Source organism: Brachyhypopomus gauderio, chromosome 4, assembly GCF_052324685.1.
Source record: "Brachyhypopomus gauderio isolate BG-103 chromosome 4, BGAUD_0.2, whole genome shotgun sequence".
Classification (NCBI taxonomy): domain Eukaryota; kingdom Metazoa; phylum Chordata; class Actinopteri; order Gymnotiformes; family Hypopomidae; genus Brachyhypopomus; species Brachyhypopomus gauderio.
The window spans coordinates 19,033,136-19,055,542 of NC_135214.1; the positions used below are offsets into that span (position 1 = coordinate 19,033,136).

General features: G+C 43.9%; 1 protein-coding gene across 3 annotated transcripts in view; it reads left to right on the forward strand.

Annotated features, from left to right (window-relative positions):
• LOC143512505 (potassium voltage-gated channel subfamily H member 7) overlaps positions 1–21,801 on the forward strand; it is a 43,442-nt gene extending 21,641 nt beyond the window's left edge. Inside the window, exons 4-17 of one of the 3 annotated variants that reach the window (XR_013130475.1) lie at positions 641–1,075; positions 1,381–1,401; positions 3,413–3,624; positions 6,162–6,587; positions 9,650–10,049; positions 10,498–10,698; positions 11,475–11,729; positions 14,398–14,603; positions 14,788–14,872; positions 15,514–15,732; positions 17,457–17,613; positions 18,588–18,768; positions 19,639–20,221; positions 20,468–21,801. Coding sequence is in view for 2 of the 3 variants with exons in the window: in XM_077002896.1 (XP_076859011.1) it covers positions 641–1,075; positions 1,381–1,401; positions 3,413–3,624; positions 6,162–6,587; positions 9,650–10,049; positions 10,498–10,698; positions 11,475–11,729; positions 14,398–14,603; positions 14,788–14,872; positions 15,514–15,732; positions 17,457–17,613; positions 18,588–18,768; positions 19,639–19,833 (2,993 nt within the window). In the remaining variant the exon portion in view is untranslated. Of the gene's footprint in view, positions 1–640; positions 1,076–1,380; positions 1,402–3,412; positions 3,625–6,161; positions 6,588–9,649; positions 10,050–10,497; positions 10,699–11,474; positions 11,730–14,397; positions 14,604–14,787; positions 14,873–15,513; positions 15,733–17,456; positions 17,614–18,587; positions 18,769–19,638 lie in introns of all 3 variants that reach the window. The other 2 variants (XM_077002896.1, XM_077002897.1) reach the window with 2 other exon arrangements.
• The last annotated feature ends 606 nt before the right edge of the window (positions 21,802–22,407 follow it).

A 22,407-nucleotide genomic window follows, 5' to 3' on the forward strand; every position in this document is an offset into this window, starting at 1 on the left:
TGCCTGGTCTGGACTTATCAATTCAGTCGTCTAGTCTTTTCATTGCTGTGAGAATAGATATGCTTCATTTAGCTGTAATGTGCAACTGTTTATGCCCATTGAGGGATTTCTACCCTTTGAACCCCCTTTGAAGTGACTCGGGGGTAATAGGTTTTATTCATTTTCTCTGCTAAGATATCTAGAAATATAAACCCTCTCTCCTCTAACTGAATAGTCCAGTCTTTCTTCGTGACTATTTCAGGAAAGAAAGAATGCTCGCTGCATCAATAAATATAAGAATATGATTCATTTTCCTGTTAAATATCCTGTACATTTTTCTGTTCTCTTGCAGTTAAGATCTCTCTTGGTAAAAAAAAACACATCCATTTTCAAAGTCTGAGAGACACTGCCGAGAAATATATGGAGTTTTTAGACTTTTGATTTTTTTTTTTTATGAAGAAATGCGTTCCAGGCAGCAGCCACAGACTGAACCCCCCCCCCATTGTTCCACCTCCATATGAAAAAACCTGCTTTCCACTGCAATTGTTCAAATCCATCTCCATTTCTTTTAAGATAAGTGCACACCGTGTGCACAAAACCTGCAAGCTACCCTCTTCCTTGAAATTGCCTACATTTTTTTGTTTTGTCTTGTCTACTCCAGAAAAAGGGAGATTCTTCAGGTTCCGTCTACCTTCTCTGAATCTGCTGGCTTCCAGCAAGCAGTCCCTCCCGCAGGAGGATCCAGACACGGTGATAGTTGGGTCTCCGAGGGACAGCGATGACTCCATGGCCCTGAGGGACTTCAGCTCACCTGCCAAGGGCAGCTGCAGCCCAGCCGACGCTAACGACACGCGGGCCCTGATCCGGAGCAGTCCCCACTCCTCCCCCGCCAGCGTGTCCGGGCCCCTGGGCCACTCATCCCCGAAGCCACCGTGGGAGCTCCGCAGAGCTTCCCAGGCCCAATCCACAACTTGCCTAGCCCAGTCGATCTCCAGAGACAGCATATACAGCAGGAGACGGGCCTCGTCCGTGCACGACATCGAAGGCCTCAGCGGCAACTCCAAACGCCTCTTCAGGGATAGACACTGCAGCGAAGGTAAGTGATCTCTTAAGGATCCGCCCTCTCCTTCATTGCTAACAGGTACTGTCATGTGGGTCAGTGTGGCCGAGTTTGGGGGAACTCCTAACCGGGCCGTTATCATGGGCTGGAGACCGAAGTCTCTATACATGTAAATGTATTTAGTTTCATTACAGTTTGGGTTAATTTGTATACATTTTACAGACTTTATGGTATCAATTTATGGGTTTCTTTATGGTATCAATTTAAATCAGCCCTGGCCTGGTTGAGTTAACAAACATTGTTTTTTTTATATACTGACTGTTCATTTTCCTACATTTCAGACCATGGCCGCAGTCGAAAAGGTAACAGTGTGCCATGATGGAATGTGTCTTTTTCTTTGATTGCTTTCTGCATGTGTTTCAAACAGGACAGTTTGACAAGTCATTTCTCCAAGCAAAATTGCTTCAGTTAACCTCAGTGGAATAAGGCTTGATCTTAAATCATGCCATGTCCTAGTGCTATATACAGTATGTAGGTTTAAGATTATGACATTTGGGTGAAGAGAAGGGAATTACAGAGTCTTCCACTTGCATTGGAAAGTTTCCAGACCACTTCAGGTTTTCAATGTTTTAGACTCATTTTAAAATGGATTCATGTCCTTTTGTGTCTCATGAATATACCAAATCTACTCCACAATGACAGAAATTGGTCATTGGAATGTGTTGTAAATGTCTTAAAAATTAAAAACTGAAACATTACAATTATATTTAATACATTATTTAATACTTTAATTCATTACAATTAAGCTCTGTGCTTACTGCTTATATCAGTGACCTTTAAAATACTTCAACAACTTTATTTGGAGCCCACTTTAACTTCGATTTACTTCAATTAACTGATTAAATAGGAAAGTCACACACCTGTATACCCGTCTTCTGATTAATGGTCTACGTCAGAGTGAAAACCAAGCCATGTATTTGGGAGAATTGTCCATAGACTGGATGAGACAGGATTGTCTCCAGATCCACAGCTTGAGAAGAATACAGCCACATTTTTGCAGAATTGAAAATGTAGAAGAGGTTTGGAACCAGACATGACCTCCCACCCAAACTGAGTGGGCAGTTTACAAAGTGCTTTGCATAAAATCAAACATTAATAAAAGATAAATAGAAGTCTATGTTTAAAGATCAGACTAGCTCTCCCATGGTCTGGAGAAGAATTCCAGAGGTTGGAACCATGGCAGCAAAATTCAGCCTCAGTGCTGTTTAGTCAGGTGGTGTGCAGTAGAGCATCTCTGCAGAGACGTGCAAATAGCTGTGCTGTGACAATCCCTCCTCGACCCGAGCGATCTGAACGATCCCTCCAAGAAAGAAACCCAGAGGTGTGCCAAGCCTTGTAGGGTGGTTCCCAAGACCACCTGGGGCTCTCACTGCTGCTAAATATGCTTTAACCAAATATTATCTGAAGTATCTGAACACTTATGTAAATGGAGTATTGAAATATTTGTGGGGTGTATTTTCTATACACGTGGTGTGGGAAAAAATTAACTGAATCCCTTTTAAGTGATTCTGAAACATAACAAAATGGAACATTTGAAAAAGGTCTTATAACTTTCCACAAGCACTGTAGATCTGTAGAGAGGGTTAAACTGTCCACTTGGCCCTTCTCAAAACACTAGCCACTGTGTTCCATCACCATTTGGAGATTGTGGCAATAAATTGTCCATCCAGCACATAAACATAACTAGGTGTCCCTGGGTTCTAGGTGAGGACACACTGTCCCCGCATGAAGAGTGTAGGGGGTGATGGTGGATCAGTCTTGGTGTGTGGTTGAGGTGTAACATGGACAACGAGGTCTCTGAATGATGGTTTGCCCCAAGCTGTGACTGGCTGGAAGAAGAGCTTCACCTCCCCTTTCCTCTTGCATGAGACTAACAGCCTGCGGTCTGACAGCAAATCGATGCTGCACATGAATGCTCCGTGTATGCGGAAATCAATCCGTCTTCAAGAATCATTTTTCCCACATGCATCTCCTCCAGTCCAACGTTGTTTTACAACTCGGAGCTGATGCTTTTTGACGAAGCCACGCATGTCATTAAAGCATGAAAGAAATGCGTCTGTGTAATTGGCAGTTTGTTGCTCGGTAAATGCACCTTTTCAATCTTCTGCACCCTTTTAAATCACACGATGTCATGCTGCTATTTACTGCAGCTTGTTCTCGTGCGGAGTTCATTCAGATCCACTCATTAGGCACAGAGCAGCCTGTATAGGAAAAGCATCTTTTAAGGGGCCCGATCCAGTTAACGAGCCACGTCTTGTTGACTTTAATGGACGACTCCAATCGAACTAGCTTCTTCATCTTTGTCTCCTTCAGGTCCTTTTAACCATCTGAAATCCAGCTTGCTGGGCTCCACCTCGGACTCCAATCTGAACAAGTACAGCACCATTAATAAGATCCCTCTCCTCGCGCTCAACTTCTCCGAGACCAATGACAAAAAAGTACCTTCGCCTCCCGCCTCTGAGAAGACCATCATTGCTCCGAAGGTTAAAGACCGTACACACAACGTCACTGAGAAGGTCACACAGGTGAGGTCTATGATGTTGTGCTTTGTTGGTGTCATGGTATCACCCCTTTAGTGCCACAGTTCCCATAGCAACAGCACCATGCGGTTTTAATGTGGTTCGTCCCTCTCTTCCCTGTGTTCTGTTTTGTATTCCCAGGCCCGTATTGTGTTCACCTGTGTCTTGTTTCTCCCTCATTAGTACATTTGAACCTCGTGGTTTCCCTGACAGCTTTGTGGTTCGTTGTCTGTAGGTACATTTTGTCTTGGCTCTGCTCAAGAGGAGTCCTACTTTTCTGTATTGGTGCGAGTTCCCCAGCGTCTGAGTTTGTCTGACCTTTATGTGCCTGGTCACCAGGGTGGTGGAGCTTTACATAGATGTGGGTACAATTACAAATAAACCACACGGTCACTTACGAATTTGTGTCCAGCCTTATGTCTTCCTGTTACAGATGGATATTACAACTGTTGAATTTTACTGAGACAGCTTCAGTCAATTTTCTGCCTGAAGATGGACAAAGTATTGACACTGGGTCAATGCTGCTGTTTGTGTGTTGTGTGTGTGTGTGTGTGTGTGTGTGTGTGTGTGTGTGCGTGTGTGTGTCTATACCATAGGCTTCCTCAATCTGAAACAATTCTTAATTTTGTGTACATTAGTAAGAAATCCAATGTATAATTTAACTATTATACAATTACAATGTAGAAATCATAACGGATACCAGACATAACAGAAAGGCATATGCACATGAGAATGAGGCTTCACCCTACAGGCATTAAGAGTGGGGTGGTGTTTAAGTAAGCATAATTAATTCCTGTAAGCTCTCTTGCCGTACTTTTTTTTTTCATACGGAAGTCTCCAGCACCTTTCTTCCATTATTCAACATCTGTCTCGAACTGCCTCGCTGCCCAGAACTGCGATGCATCAAAAAACCATCCAAGCATAAAGATGGATTTCCTACCGCTGTGTGGAAATATATGTCCCAATATTGGCAAAACAGAATTCAGTAGTGCTGTGGTGGCCTCAGTGTGTCGGACAGCGCGAATTAACCCTCCCTCCTCCCGTCCTTTTGCCTCGCCGTCGCCTTGGAGATTAGATTTGAGCACTCACACTGGCAGAGGATTCTCTCTGAGGACCGATAAGTGTCCTGCAGTGAAAGTCAGTCACTGTAGCCTCTCTCATGTGCACCACTCTCTTAGACGGCTGGAGAGGGAAATGAGAAACACTTAAGTCTCCGACAGCCCATCCAGGAAAGTGTTCGCTTCAGAGAAGCGTTGGCGGCTTTTGTTCCTCGAGTCTCCTTGCTTGAGGAACCGGTCGTTTGGCTCGTCACCTCTGAGTGATTCTCGTGTTACCCTGCCTCGTCCATACATGTGTGAGAGTCTGATAAGAGAGGACAGATCTATTCTATTCTATCCCTTTTTGTGCCCAGGGGGACAACATGCTGTGGAACCAACAACCAAAACATGCTGTCATAACATAAGTATTAATCAGAGATAGTTATCATTTGCTGTTACCTGGATACTTGGTTGCCTGATTCTGTGTCAGTTTTAGGCATACGATGGCGGTTTGAACACTAGTTTGCTACCCAGACAACTATGTTTTTGGTTGAACTTATTTATTTAATATGGTATGAGAATGGAGAAAAACTGGGTTTACTGGATTTGCTGGAGGCAACATGAAATTGCTGCATGTCTAACAAAAAAACCCAACATATAGCTTCCCATCTCAGCCTTTTTTTAGTAGTTATAAATCTCAGGATAATATTGTTGCAGTCATCTTAGTCATGTGGAGGGCATTGTCAGCTTTCATTTAAAAAATCATCATCAAATATCTGTACTCTGAAGCCCAATGTGAAGTTCCTGCAGAATAAAACTGACCATTAAGCCCAACCGGACCGAGCAGGTTTCCTCCTCATAAATTCTCAATGACCAGTCAAATCAAATCACAGTCTGGCTGCTGGCTTTGGCTTAATAATTCTGTGGTAGCCAAGGCATTATTGTGTATACAGTGAGAATCAAGCACAATAAGTAAGTAATTACTTTATACTTTAACTCACGGGCAGACTTCATATTTCTTTTGCAGCAAGAGAAACACAGCCACCCTTAGAGTTACAGCCCTTACACAGTTACAGCTCCAAACCATTTCTGGTCCAATTTGTAAAATCCTTTCTGGTTCTTTGTCCTTGAGTAGGGCCTTAAAACCCAGAACACTCCAGCAATAAGCATGAGATGAAGGCTCAGAATAGTTGTCTTCAAAACATTCGACACAAGGTTAATGTGAAAGGAGTTATTGCAGAGCTTGAGAATATTTATTATTTGTTTTTCAGAATCCTGGCGACTTTACAACAGTGACATTTGGACAATTGATAGATATTGATCTTAATTAATAATGAAACAGCTAATTATTGTTGTTGTCTACTTAACACCATGTGTGATATGTTGTTTTGAGTGTCATAACTCGTAGTTTAGCATCCAATACCACTGATCTGATAACAGCAAAAGTTCACATTCACAATCTGTCACAAGGCTTATTGTGCGATAAAATGATCCCCCACCGTGCAGGTGCTGTCGCTGGGTGCCGACGTGTTACCAGAGTACAAGCTCCAGGCTCCGCGCATGGACAAGTTCACCATCCTCCACTACAGCCCGTTCAAGGCCGTGTGGGACTGGTTGATCCTGCTGCTGGTCATCTACACGGCCATCTTCACGCCGTACTCCGCCGCCTTCCTGCTCAACGACCGCGACGAACAGAAGCGCAGGCTGTGCGGCTACTCCTGCAGTCCGCTCAACGTCGTGGACCTGATGGTGGACATCATGTTCATCATCGACATCCTCATCAATTTCCGCACCACGTACGTCAACGCCAACGAGGAGGTGGTCAGCCATCCCGGGAAGATCGCCGTGCACTACTTCAAAGGCTGGTTCCTCATAGACATGGTGGCCGCCATCCCTTTTGACCTCCTCATCTTCGGATCAGGATCAGATGAGGTGAGTTATCCGAGAAAAATTGGATTTTCTCTACCTGACTGTCCCTGGATGCAGCATTTCGTTTTTATATTTATTAATGTCTACATATATTCATTTGAATCTCTCTTTGAAGTTTTATGCCACTGGAATCAAAGTCTATTCTGTATTTACTACACAGATTTTCTGGCATGTGTTGCTTCTTAAAAGCTGAATGAGTTTGACTTGTTCACAGTGAGATTGTACCAGAACAGTATTTTGTCTGCACCTTTTTATCAAAAGGAATGCAGTTCAGAATCCATTTATTTGGATTAATGGCTAACCGAATGGAGATCAATGATGCATTTAGAAGAGAGGGAGGCCCAGATTTTGTGCAGTACGATCTGCTGTCAGGCTGGACAACATGGCAGCTCATCCACATGTTTTATTTGTGTGGAAATGTTCCAGCAGTGGCTCACACCAGATCCAAACGTCATATGGATCCAGCTTTAGAGCCTGTCTCATACACATAGGTAAAATGTGACACTTTCTTTAGATATTTTCTATATTTTAATAGATGAATACGTGCTATTGCTTATCTTTATTTTAAGATGCACAAAAGTCAGTAGGTCAGATCTTAGTGTTATTTCTGCTCTTATCCATTTGTTTTAATATTTGTTTTACAAAATAATCCCACAGTTCATATTTGGAGCCCAGAGTGGTCTGTCTGTGGTGTTTTTGTCATCTGTGCAATCCAGAGCTCAACAAACCTCCTTGACAACGTCCACTGAGCTCCAGCAGTGGAGACCACTAGAAGCCCAATTAAAGAAGAAGAATTCCACTTCTGTAATTCAGAGAATGCCTTATAGAGAAGTGGTTTTGAAGCGACACATTCAGTTACCCTGACAAATGCCCACTTTTCTGTCTGGCTGGCCGATCCCTGGCCCAGCGAAAAGGGTAATTGGAAGCTATTTGGATGGGTTTACTTTATTGAGTAGCTCAGAGCAAGGCACTGCAACTGATCTGTTGGGGGACTGTGAGAGGTAATGTATTCACACTGCTGCCCTTTGAGAGTCAGCTAGGAGAACAATGACCCAGGTGCTAACGGGCAGGGCTGTGTGTTGTTGCTGCCTGCTAGTCTCATCCATCAAATCTCCACTGAATGCTCCACTGTGCTGCAGCACACCAGACCAGGCTGCCCCCCCCCGCATCCTCTGAAATGAACAAAGCTGGCCGAACGGATGTAATTGGATTGCAGGAGTAAGTCGAGCCACTAATACGCTCGATTGAGTTTTACTTGCGTTTATTGAACACGGCTGTAACCCTGATCATAATAGCTGCGACGGTTAAGCATATTGTAATCAAAAGAATCAATTTTCACCAGTGGGTATAATGTTAGATAGTGTGCAGTTGTAGCCTACTGAATTCTTAAAATAGATTCAAATGAAAGACCTAAAGCCCACATTTAAAAACCCAAAACAAACAAACAAAGATTCTTAATGGATCGGTTTGTCTGTGTGTTTGGATCTCTGTCTGCATTTACCTTTGAACAGATGGGACGGCTGCTGTGAAGACTGGACAGGGTGTAGTGTGGTTTGAGAGAGAGAGAATGAGTCCTAAACAGATGGCAGATGTCACCAGGACACATTTCATTTACAGGATGTACATGAAGTGACTTCAGGATTCCATAAAAAATGTTTGCCTCAATCAGCTTTGGCCAGAAACTTCATTCACTTTGCTCCTCTACAGCCTTTTACAACTCTAAACAGCATTTTCTAGATGATTCCTCTGTCTGTAGACTTGCATTTGCAGGTACATTTGTAGCTAGTGCCAAGTACATCTTTTAAAAAAAAGACATTTACAGTGAATGACGCTTTTGAATCAGTTGAGTTGATTCCACCATAAATCGATAATTTTGAAGCATATACAGAATTTAATACTCAATTCGCAGGACAAGTCAAATGAAGGGAGTTGTGTATACAGGCTATAACGGCAGATTCTTCATGCGGGCTTGACTGCATGCACCCCTCACAAACCACGGCTTCAAATGTTCTTTCAAAACAGATGACATTTTGACCAATCCCAATTTGACACATGCGATTAGGAAACATTATCATGCCTTTAGTTCCGTTTTTTAAAAATATGAACATCTGCGAGTGTCAGAGTAACTGGAGTTATAACTTGGTGCTGATTGTGAGCTGTAGCTAATGAGCTTGTAACACCTTCCTCGTGCCGTGTGTGCGACGTCACCATGTTGCAGCGCTCGCGACGCTGATGCACGAGCAGAACTCTGCACATTCAGCCCTGCAGACTCGCTCTAAAAATACCCGCCGCGCCTGCCCACAAAGCAGCCGCCGTGTAATTGCCAGGTAAATAAACGAGCCCGGTTTTCAAATGTAGCAGGATCCTTTTCAGATGAGACACAACACCGTGTAAACTCCAAGGGACTCGTTCGCTGGGGTTTACCGATCGAGAGGAAGTCTCGTGTAAATGAGAATTTATGTCTTTTCTGGCTTGCCTTTATACTACCGTTCACTGGCCATTGACCAGGTTGTAGTGAAATATTGGCTAATCGAAGGCGTTTGCAATAGAGTGGACTCGTTACCACCGCTTCACACGCCCTGGTTTTCTTTCAATCACCTGAGCATTGTTAGATGTTGGTTAGATGGTGCTGGTCTCTAGTGGTAAAGCACACATACAGCACTGCATAATGGACCATAATTAAACCTCATTATCAAAGTGTTAATCAGTGCACTAACTGCCCAACGACATTACTGCAGAAATAGGCAGTAGATATATCGGCACAAAACAAATTAGTCGACAGTGCAGTGCTGCAATGTCTTGTGTGTGTTTGTGTGTGTGTGCCTGTAACTGCACTGCTGCTACTAAACGGATTCAAAAGTGCAAAATATAAAGATATAAATATACATGTTTTACGATTTAAAATTTTTCATTGTAGTTTTCAAAATGTGCTTTATTTGCCATAAAACAGTATTGTGTAGAGTTATACGTTTTAGATTTTGGTCATCTTTCATGTTGTCTTGTGTTGAATACTTCAGATTTATTTCTTTTGCCTCAATGTTACTCTGGGTAACCTCTGTCTTTAGACAACCACTCTGATTGGCCTGCTGAAAACAGCCCGGCTTCTGCGATTGGTCCGCGTGGCGCGGAAGCTGGACCGCTACTCGGAGTACGGCGCGGCAGTCCTCATGCTCCTCATGTGCATCTTTGCGCTCATCGCTCATTGGCTGGCCTGCATCTGGTACGCCATCGGCAACGTGGAGAAGCCTTACCTGGAACACAAGATCGGCTGGCTGGACAATCTCGGCGTGTCTATCGGGAAGCGGTACAACTACAGTGACCCCAGTTCCGGACCATCCATAAAGGACAAATACGTCACGGCGCTGTATTTCACCTTCAGCAGCCTGACCAGTGTAGGGTTCGGCAACGTCTCGCCAAACACCAACTCCGAGAAGATCTTCTCCATCTGTGTGATGCTCATCGGATGTGAGTGGAGCTTTTAGGTTTACTCAAGCAGAGTGAATGCAAAGCTCAGTTTTAGGGTACTGATGAGAATTACTGTAATATGTTCATATTGATAAATGATCAGAAATCATGTAACCTACATCATAATTTGTGGTTATTAGGACTGGATATCCTGCCACTGTAATGGTCCTATATGAAGGGAAATAGGGCTACATTTATGAGATCCATATTATCCCCTCGAACTGCAGACTGTTCTTAAACTGCTTATTGTTTTAAAACACATCTTTTGTAACTAATGTGGATTATTCAGTAACTGCTGAGAAGCCAATAAAAGAGAATGAAAAGAGCAATGTGAGCCTGGCCCCAGCAGATTCAACAACAACTAGGTTTACATATATTTGCTTTTAGTAAAAGTTGTTCTAGATGTCAAAGAATGACACAGCAGCTAATTCCAAGCCGTCCTGTTTAGCTCTGATGTATGCCAGCATTTTCGGGAACGTGTCGGCCATCATCCAGCGACTGTACTCCGGCACGGCGCGGTATCACATGCAGATGCTCCGGGTGAAAGAGTTCATCCGCTTCCACCAGATCCCCAACCCGCTCCGCCAGAGGCTGGAGGAGTACTTCCAGCACTCCTGGACCTACACCAACGGCATCGACATGAACATGGTGCGTGTGCACGCGGGTGGTGGCGGCTCGCCCTCGGTACCTCCGCATTTGCCCCGCATAGTCAAATGTATGTGGTCGTTTGTCTTAAATGTTTGATGTTTGAGTCTGATTTCAGTTCACTTTCTTGTTTTCTACAAGATTTTATTTGCTCGTTTAAGATCTCGCGTCCATACATTAGCTCCTCTGAGACGTGAGCAGTTCAAAAGAAATGTGTGAGCTTTTATGCTTGTACTGAACGCGGTATCTGTCTCTGTCTGTCTTTTTCTCCATGTGGAATGACCTTATCAACCTGGGACAAGCAGGAGGTATTTATGAAAACAGGATTCTTTGTCTGTCTCATTCCCTTCCACTGTTTACTATGGCCCTTTACTTCAAAGAGCACCTTTTCATCTGAATTCATTTACTGCTTTCAATGCGAATTCCATTTCAGCTTTGCGCAGTGTAGACGCGTCTTCTATTCCATTTCATCCAGATCGTGTTGTGCTGCATTGAATTGCAGTGCATTACGAGACACTTGAGTTGAAGGCGCTTGTGAAAAGAAGGAACATATGTTCCCTAAGCTTGTAAGCTTTAAACACAGCTCCATATAAAACATGCACATTCTATTTATTCTGCAAAAGAAATACTGTGTCACGGGGCATCTGTATTATAAGGGAAACTAAATTATATGTGCATGCGCGTGTGCACAAGCCCGACATAATTGCCATACCAATACAGATGAAGGTAATGTCTGTTTCCTTTCTATTGTCTCCCTATCCCCCTTTGCGCCTTCCCTTTAGGTTTTAAAGGGCTTCCCTGAGTGCCTGCAGGCTGACATATGCCTCCACTTGAACAAGAGTCTTCTGCAGGGCTGCAAGGCGTTCCGCGGGGCCACTAAAGGATGCCTGCGTGCGCTGGCCATGCGCTTTAAGACCACGCACGCCCCCCCGGGGGACACGCTCGTGCACAGCGGAGACGTCCTCACTGCTCTCTACTTCCTCTCCCGAGGTTCCATCGAGATCCTGAAGGACGATGTTGTGGTGGCCATCCTGGGTGAGGGCACCAGGCTGTTTCTGTAGAGTTGGCTGTAGGCACTGTGGCACACGTGTGTCTCTGAAAGATTAGCACTGACTTCAACGCAGGATCTTTGTTGTTTAACAGGTAAAAGTACTGCCAATATTGATCCATCTGTCTCGGTGTTCTTCGTAATAGCCCCATGTAGAAGGTTATCTTTGTTGTGGAGGGTTCGTGTTGACATCCCGATGCAACAGCAGCAAAAGTCGCTGGGTCACTTAAAAAATGGCTGCACAAAAGTCAGTATAAGGTTTAATTATTAAACTAACTAATTATTAAATTAAGGTTTAATTATTAAAACAGAACCATGGCCAAAAAATCAATAGAGTTAAAATGCACCTTTGACAGACCAAATCTTATGGGGCTTAAGGGTCACCTGCCTTAGTTAGAAAAATGACATCAGAACCATTACTTCAATTCTGATATTTCTATTCAAGTAGTACTTACGGTGTTAAATTGCTATAGTGGGCTGGGGACAAACTTGTGTGAAATGGCTCAGCCATTACTGAATTAGAATGATACAAAGATGATGAGAAGCTCCTTCTTGTTGATACAGAGCTGCAGCAGGTTCACGCTGTCTAGCATTTGTCACATTGGACGTCGGGCGCAAAACTAATAACAGCAGTGTCGAGGTCACCGTTACTTCAATAAAGCCCTAAATGGCACGTAATATGACGAGTGCTGCTCTAACGACTGCTGTAATACCTAAAACATTTTCCCCGCCAGTTTGTAATTCAGTGTCGAGGACATTTTCATTTTGTCTGCACCTCGATTAAATGAAGCAGGTCTTCAGCTGGCAAATGGGCTTCTCTCTATACTTGTTTCTTGTTGGGCTGTATACGTATGATAATTAAGGCTTTGTGACATGTAAGTGCTCCTTACCATATGAAGGTAAAAGCCAGCGCTAAATGCATGGCCATTGCTTTCAGAGTGAATGTTCTAATGGCAGTATGCCAGTATCAAATAAGTCCCTTCTACGCTGTTCTGTACTTCTGAACAACACACATTTGCACAGTGCTGTCGTAAACATTAAAATGCATTCTGACTGATGTCGTTTGGTGTAGTCAGCTTGACATTTAAGTAGTAGTAAAACTGTGAGGCTTTGCTTCTAAGGAATTTATTCCATTTAGTCCTATGAAGGTTTCTCTGCCTGAATTTGATGCATACCAGTGTGAGAGACGGTGCGCAATTATGACTTGAATGACAATTATCTGGAAACTGGTTTTGGTTTTTATGTTTTTTTTTCAATGCTTTTATTTTTTTCTGTCAAGAGTTTCGAGCCCCAGAATTCTGCTCGCGCGACTGCGAGGGCCTTCTGACATTTTTTGCTAAGTGTCTCCCCTCATGTCTTCGTTTCTTTCATCAAAGTGCAGAGCGAAGGAAGCAGCCGTCTCTACAGCGAGCTGCAGTGGGCTTTTTATAGCGAGGACTTGTGTGTGAAGGCAGCAGAACGAAAGAGACGGCGAGGGGGACGGCGACGGGGACAGCGACGGGTGTCCTGAGATTCCGTAGATGTATCGAGCTGTTTATTCCGTCCATCCCAAAGCTCTGGAAAGGCTGTGCTGTGCTGAGAGCAGCAATTACCGGGCCTGTTCCCCCCCAGTGCTTGAACGCCGGCGCGGGTCCCATAGTTGCACCAGATGCTGCCACCTTTAAAACACAGTTGTTTCTCACCCGCGGAGCACTCGCCTTGATCGACTGACACAACGGGGCCACGCTAGGTACAGAAACAGAGAGCAGAGGCTGCATACATCAAACCACACAGTTGGTATGAGCAGCTATAAAATTCCCGTCTTTCAAAGCATTAAAACGAGAAAACCCTAACAAAGAAGTGTTAGAGCTGCCCAAATATTCCTTAAATCCTTTAAATTCCTGCTAAGGTCTGTCATATAAGAAGCAGAGTGGCTCTCAGGGCTTGACATCTCCCCGTCCCCTCCGAGGTGCCTCCCGCGCGCCAACACACCTTTGTCCTCTGCGAAGACCACACACGGCCATTTCTGAACGACAGCTGATTCTGTCCTCGCGCTCAGCGGCGTGCCGTCTCGTGCCAGGCGGCGTGTGGGAGAAGATGTGGCAGGAGGGGGTGGGGGAGGCATTTTGCAGCACGGTAACATATTTAGCCGGATTATCAAAAGCGTTTCTATTCCTTTTGATGGGAGGACAGCAAAGCTTGTCGGGCGCGTACGACGGCGCGTCTGTGGTCATCAAAGTGAGAGTGTGCGGCAGGCGCGTCCGTGCTTAAATATTGAATGAAAGGAGAGTGGCAGCGTGGGAAGTGCTGAGGAAATAACCGCGTGATGGCCCAGCGCTCACAGAGTGACGAGGCTCACGTTGAACACTCCGCCGCGAGCGCTGTGCTGCCATGCTTTTGAGAAACGGCACCCGGATCTGCCCTTATAATCCCCGCAGAGAGGGAGCTCTGATAATCCGCACACAAAGAGTTTTGCCGGGAGCGACCCAAAAAAACACGTACGCACAGAGATGCACACACAGAGGATGCACAGCTACACTCATTGATTTTGTTAAAGGTGATGTTCCAACTCCAGCCATGATAATATATGGTGGAGATAAGCCCCTCATAAAATATCGACCCACACAGGTTTTACTCTACTCGGACTTATGTGATTATCTGTCTTGTAACTGTCAGGAAAGAATGACATCTTCGGAGAGATGATCCACCTGTATGCAAAGCCGGGCAAGTCAAACGCAGACGTGCGTGCCCTGAGCTACTGTGACCTGCACACCATCAACCGAGAAGAGCTTCTGGAGGTTCTGGACATGTACCCCGAGTTCTCTGACCACTTCCTCACCAACCTGGAGCTCACCTTTAACCTGAGAGATGAGAGTGCCAAAGTAGGTCTTTACCAGAACTGGGTATCTGTTCCAGCCCTTGAAACTAGAGGCCACTGGGTAGTGGCCGATGAAGTGGTTGCAGAAGTAACAGTACTGGACCTTTTGCAAAGCGAAATATTTATATTTAGCATGTTTACTGTCTGTTTAGCATGATGCCTGTATGCTAATTCATATCTCAACATAGACCAGTTACTCACAAGCCAGTGATTCAGATGGAGAAGACAGTAAAGGCAAGAGGAAGAGTTCCCTGAAGCCCAAGACGTCCAAAGGTACCGTCTCTACAGCCATCAGCCTGCTGCGTTTCATTCGTACGTTGTTTTATGGTGCGTTATGTCTGTCACAGCATCATCAAGCCACATATCTTCCTGTGTTCTTTTGATTATGTGATATACACACGAGCTTCCCTTTGTCCTAGTGTCTGGGTAATCATAATACCCTCGTACACTCACCCACCAAACACCTGTCTTATCCCTACACTCACGGGCCACTTTATGAGCTACCCCTGTCATATTATTGTGTATTATTGTAACTATAATTATTATAACAAACTCTTGCAAATCACTCTTTATCAGCCCAATAGCAGAACCGTTGTAGGAACGGGCCACAAACAAGTCTCAGCAGACACAGTGTGCCTGGGGCTTTGAGTTATGAAACTGACCAATGATGATGATCCAGAGGATAGCGGCCCAAAACGTGCAAAACACAGAGATTACAGTCGGAATTGTACGCTGTGAGAGTGTTTGTAACAAAGTAGAGTATACAAAAAAAAGTAAACGTCTATAGGGACAGCCCCAAGGACGTCGTACAGCCCTGTTGTGTGTATTAGGTACCATTGTAATGTGCTCTGGGGGTTTCAGGTAGCACTCGTGTCCAGTGTGTTCCTCTCACCCGCACTGGTGACCTCCAACAGGGGGAAGCTGCAAAGACTCAGAGAACGAGAGCAGGAAGGAGCAGGGGGAGTCGCACCTCAGCTCAAAGAGGGGCTCAGCCGAACGCCGCACCTCCAGGGAGGAACAGCAGAGGAACCAGGGTGCGGCAGTGATGGGATATCCCTGCGTGGAGGGCTACGGTCCAGCCCCTGCCTGCCCACCAGCCCGGGGGGAGCTGGAGCCACGGCCGTGTTATGATGGTAAGGTTACAGTGACCTGGTGCCACTCCGGTGTGAATGATGGGAAAATGTATGACCTGTAAACTGTCTTGACACAAACTTAATGTGCGATCCCTCAAGGTGACCCCAAAATATGGTTTCCAATGATGATTTAAGCAATAAAGCTTCCATATAATGTGGGCATTTTGTCGTAAAAACAGGCATTTTGATTGATTGATGCTTCAAAGATGAATTCATTACATTTGCTCCCAAAGAAGCTCTGAGACATTTTAAGTGATTGATGAGATACACAGCGCTCTAACCGTAAAAACGTAATGGTTATCAGACAGAGCTCTTTATTAATCCATGTAAAAGATTTGCAGTTTGGAGAGATGGACAGAGAGCTGAGACAGATGGAGAAAGAGCTGAGACAGATGGAGAAAGAGTTGAGAGAGATGGAGAAAGAGCTGAGAGAGATGGGGAGAGCGAGAGAGCTGTGGAGGTCTCAGCGGAGCAGATCTTTCAGGAGCTTTAGGTCACAGTGAGGCTATTTCTGGAGGCTTTAGGAAAATCCGCTGGCTTACTGTCCCCATCAAGTTCCCTGTGCCCGGGCGTAATGTCCCAACGTTCTCCTACTGCCCAGAACGTGTATGCCACACAGCCATACGGAAACCAACACAGCTCTCCCCACATGACCACAGGAGGGTGCACTCACTTCCAGTGGGGCCTGTCTTTGCTTTTTTGGGTCTTTGTTTGTTTGTTTTAAAATAGAAATGACCTCAAATGAACTCCACAATAGTGCACAGCAAGCCCACATATACTAAATATTCTGTATACACCCACACTCACACACGCACACACATAGCTAGTCATTCAGACGCCACATGTAAGGATAATCCCGAGAGTGTAACTGACATCTTTTGCAACCCGTTTTACATCTAAATGCACAATATTTGTAGCAAGCGTAGCATGAGATTTAGCGTCCTGGCGCGGGGTTGATGCTTTTTGATGAGACACATGTACTCCCAAACTCATTCTTCTTGAAAAAGTGTCTCTAAGCTGATGACAGAGAACCTGGTGCTCATTCAATACAGTAATACATCTGCCTGTGGTCACTAGAGCTGGTCAGCTTGGTGTGGTTTCAAAGCTGACTGGATCATTCAGATCCACAGAATGAGGTTGATGGACAACAGAGCCGATCAGAAACTCGTGGATCAGCATCAGAAACTCAGACGCTGATATTATGTACTTATAAGGCATGCATATATATCTGAAGCTTTCTGCAGTAGCCTGCACTATAGAGTCTGCAGCCCAGACTCTCTGGGCTTTCAGTGCAGTGTCTCTAACCACAAGTAGCATTTTATCAGAGCATTGTGAGTGAACAGCATGGCTCACCCCTTGTCTGACCCCAGTGTCTGATCTCAGATCAGCTGTAAGCAGGTGGCTCTGGCTGGCAGTGGCCCAGGCAAGGTGGCGCTGGAAGATAACCCCTGGGCTGTAGCGTCTCTGTTAGCTCTGCTGCTCCAGCTGAGATAGGAGCAGCATCACCCTCACAACGGCAGCAAAGCTCCGACCGGCGGAAAAGAGCAAACACACCACAGCAGACCGGAGGTCTCCATCTAGGACCTCCGTGATTTTGATAGCCTCTAAAATATGGGAAGAAAGGTCTTTGCTCTGTGAGATTACATTAGAGTGTAACTCTTTGTGTGTGTGTGTGTGTGTGTGTGTGTGTGTGTGTGTGTGTGTGTGTGTGTGTGTGTGTGTAGACATGCCGACTGCTGACTGGGAGAGCATGAGGTTTAAGGATGCTCCTGACGACTCTGCTCAGACCCACAAGCTCAGAGTGGAGGAGGAGGAGGACATTGACCTCACATACGGAGAGGTGGAGCAGAGACTGGCTCACCTGCAGCAGCACCTGAACAGGTAGCAGAGTTTGGACCGGAGCCAGACGGGAGCCTGCCTCGCCCACACCATTTACGACTCTCGTGGCCTCAGTCTGCATTTTACAGTTGTTGTTTTTTTTTACCACTCATTGAAAAACTGTGAAATAGACACATGAGCCGTAAATGCTGCTACGTCCGTCAGCGTGAGAAGACAGAGGTAAAAGCAGCTTTTAATCTGCCTGTTACAGCAGTGGTGCTCCTAACAGAGCACTTGTCTAAGACATGTACGACCCTCACTGCTTTACATGCCAGCAAATTCATCCAATCGCAGACTGTCACAGACCCGGGGGCTCCCGGTTATCGCTCATCTGCCCGTAAACTTCAGACTCTGTGGACAAAACTGGCTGAGCTCAGCGTTATCAACACTTAGTCCCACACTCACTCGTGCACACATGCACACACACACATACTAGAAGCAGCAGACTGTGTAGACTAACAGCAGGTGGTATTTTTAGCTGAAATGCTGGCAGAGAGGTAAAGAGGCATCCGGCTGCAGAAATCCTGCACCAGCTGAGCCTCACATCTCTCTTCTCCATTACCGGCATGCCAAACTTTCTCTCTCTCTCTCTCTCACACTCTCTCTCTCACTCTCACTCTAGTGAAAAAATTACATGCTTCTGTTTCCTCTTAACCACAAGCACCTTAGAACAAGACATCCATAGGACAGAGATGAAGCATTCTGTAACATGGAAGAAGTCCCAGGACATGTGACTCTTTTTATGAGTTAACTTTTAGAGCATGTCATTTATAAGGTGACCATCAGGACACAGGCTCCCTCTAGAGCTGGAATTCAGTTACTACAACATAAAAACCGTTGAATTTGTCTCAAAGATCAAACATCTTAGGGCTGATTTCTCCAATATGGATTAAGCCGTGTTCTGGACCAAAAGAGTTGTGGGGCTGATTCAGAACAGTGATCTCACTGTCTCTCATTGAGGTGTGTGTTGTGCCCAGACTGGAGTCTCAGATGACGTCGGACATCCAGATGGTCCTTCAGCTGCTGCAGAGACAGCTGTCTGCGGGTCCGCCTGCCTACAGCATGGTTGCGGCCAGCCAGGACTACCGGAAGCTTGATGTCAGAGTGCAGCCTGTAGCTGCAGTCAGCACCATTGAAAGCCTCAGGCCAGCCCCAAAGGTGCCCAGCAGGTTACACACCACGCTTCATCAAATGGCTTCATAGGGTACAGGGTGTCATAATGAGGAATGCCTCCCAGGCATGGGATGGGTTTGCTTTTCTATGACACCCGTCATTCTCAAGTAAAGAAAAAAGAAAAACAATGATGTCTAATGTTTTTCATTCTATTTCTGTTTACACGATTTTGCTAGTTGAGCACTGGCAATTTTTTATAATGTTTACTTAGCTGCTCACTATGTGTTGTCTAAAATCCATTATTTCTCCATTTCCAAACTGTGTAGGTGACGCCACATTATAAATTGATGAGAACATATGACAAATTGATTAAAAATACATAGCTGGTTAACAAAAAACAAAATTTGACGCGAAACATTTTGCAATAGTGTGTAATACGGTGTGTTTTCCCTTGTTTTTTGCAATCCATTACAAATCTATGAAAAAGAGACTGTTGACTGAAACATTCACAAAAAGTAAAGGGTGGTATGTCATAATGTGTGGTAAATGTCTTAAGTGTTAGTCTTAAAATCAATGGTTCTTTCACAGAAACGCTTTTGTTCAAGTTTAATTCATTTGTTCAGATTCAATTCCTCTGCTACCATTCTGTGCCAGTGTCTTTTCAGATGGTCAACATTTTATTGTTCATGAAACATTTTCTCATATTTTCTCTCACTCCTGGATTGCCAGAAAGAGACATGACCTCACGTATAACCTGGAAATTAATACATGTCATTTCCAGAATGCTAAGTTCTTCAGCAGAGTGAAGTCTTAGCCTGAATCGAAAAACTCAGTGTCAGACTTTGTTCATACTTCTTGACAAATGTCCAGAGACTCAGATTCAGACCATCTCACACACCGTCTTTCCCCGAGCAGATGCAGGAGCCCTCTCATCTCCACGCCCTTCCTGAAGCCCAGACTGTTCTCCCCAGCCATCAGCATTCCAAATCGCTTCTTCCGATCCACCTCCCTTCGCCTCCTGAGATGCCCAAGAGTAGCAGTACAGCCACAGACCTCCACCGGCCGCAGTCTGACCCTGCTCTGCCAAGTAGCATCAACTCCCATCCGTGACGATGGGATTTGTCACTTCCATATCCTAGGGGCTGAGGGTTGCCACGTTCAGGGAGAAGAGAACCTGGAACATTGGGGAAAGGATCATAGTTGTAACTGCTGGGAGAATACCAATGAGTCCTGGATTCTGGGGGCCATAACTGAATTCTGAGGGCTGGAATAATGGGTCTAGAGTTGTAAGGGCCGTAACCATGGAGCTGAAACTTTCATTCAGCCGCAGCTGAATATTGTGTTAGGTTTGTTGCAAAGGTTTCATAGCTTCCTACACTGACCAATGGCCTCTTCTTCAGGTTTTGTTGCTCACCTGGCCTGCTGCGGACGGATACGCAGCTGACCTCAAGGACTCAGGGTCTGGTTTTTGACTGCATCATAAATTGCGTAGTGTTGGGTGGGTTCCAATCTCCGTTGCATCATGCTTTATCTTCCCAATATAAATTATACTGCTGTATTGCCTCAGACCAGCCCAGCTCCTCATACTGGGGTTTTGATTTTTGGTTTTTATTTTTTATTTTTGCAAGGTCTGAGATTTTCAATAGCATTACACTATTCCAAGTGCTGTAAAATGATTTACTGTGCACATTACATTACTGCAATTGTCAGAGCCATTGTAGCCAGGTTCTGTCTTGGTTTACAGTTGAATAGCCCTCTCAAGGAGAGTGCGGCGTCGATGGACCACCATCTGGGAGCTCATTCCGCGTTTCAGGTTGAGTCGCATGAGGTGGGTCAGTGTCTGGAGGAAAGTGCATGTATGAAAGTGCGTTGCCTGTTGCATGCAACATACTAGAAAGCAAGTATGATTCTGGCATGTTTAATGTTCATATTTTCCCTTACTTTAATGGGTCACTTTTAATTTGCACATGATGTTGTTAGCTAGAACCAAATTATGGAACTATTCTGATGACCAAAGCCTTGGTATCATACCATTCATTTTCAAATGTAGCTCTGAATATGTATGCATCTCTCAATGTTATTTTAATACTGTAAAACAATTATAGCTAACTTCTGTTCAGTCTCCATAACAACAAAGTCACTTTGTTTTCCAAACCAACTTCTAGTCAGATTAATAATGCCTGGAATGTGGAACATTTACACATATTAGCTTCCACTGCAAATTTTGGCAGCAATAAACAACCAGGCTTATATATTTCTTATTTTTCCCCAATTGTGAAAGGAAAGTTTTTTATGTTGAGTTTTGCAAAAATATTGTTTAATGGACAAAAATGTCTCCCAGTGAACATTCCTGTGGAGTAGCCCACATTAAAGTCCTAAGAATTTATTGAACCCCTATGAGGGATCTTACAAGAGAAACAGAATTTTAGAAGATTTTGCATGTGCAGCAAATCCTTTTGCACATCATCATCATCATCATCTCTTGGTCCAACGGAAGTTTAAAAAAAACCTGAGTGTGTGTAAGAGGTGCGGCGCTGAACAGGGTTTTAGACCCACACAGAAGCACCAGATCTGTGGTTGTGTGTATGACGACATTTCATAACATATCAGACACCTGACAGTATATGAGTAACACAAACATTATCAAATGGCATCTAGTAAAAAACTACTTGCTGGATCAAGTGTCGTATATTGCATTCGATTTCCAATAGAAGGGAATCCTGTCTTTTTATGAAGAATAATTGGCATCTTTAATATTGACATACACCTTCCTTTCATCTGAGAAAAAAATATACACTGATGAATATGAGCCGTGGCCTGCAGTGTGGGCTAGACGAAGGAACACAGAAGATTGCAAAATTTTGCACATATTAACCAAACTTGTAGACGACACCCACTTTTTAACCAAGTGTGTTTGACAGATTTTTTTTTTATGATTTAATTTTAATTTATTTTTTACACATTTTTAAGATTATCACCATATATTTTGTACACTGCAACACTATACAGATTATTTGAATGTGTCAGTTATTTAATGAATTACATAATATATATAGTGTATATTGCACATTTGCTTTAGATGACTTATTGTATAAATGATTAATAATTGTATATTGTATAAATATAAATGAATACAATACATGAATAAAACGAATAATGAATTTAAGTTTTGACTGTCCTGTTCTTTATAAATAAGATAACCCAGAACATAAATATTAATGCTTATATATATATATATATATATATATATATATATAATTTATATAGCGCTTTTTACAGCAGTTGTTGTCACAAAGCAGCTTTACAAGTGTCCAGGTCCAAGCCCCCAGTGAACAAGCCAAGGGCGACAGTGGCAAGGAAAAACTCCCTAAGGGCATGAGGAAGAAACCTTGAGAGAAACCCATCCTCCTCTGGCCGACGCCGGTCTCCAAAATATATATATATATATATATATATATATATATATATATATATATATATATATATATATATATATATATATATATATATATATAGATAGATAGATAGATAGATAGATAGATAGATATAAATGTATATGTATTAAATATATATATATATATATATATTAGATAGATAGATAGATAGATAGATAGATAGATAGATAGATAGATAGATAGATAAACTATAAACTTGTAAACCAATCCTGGCACAAATAGGCGACGG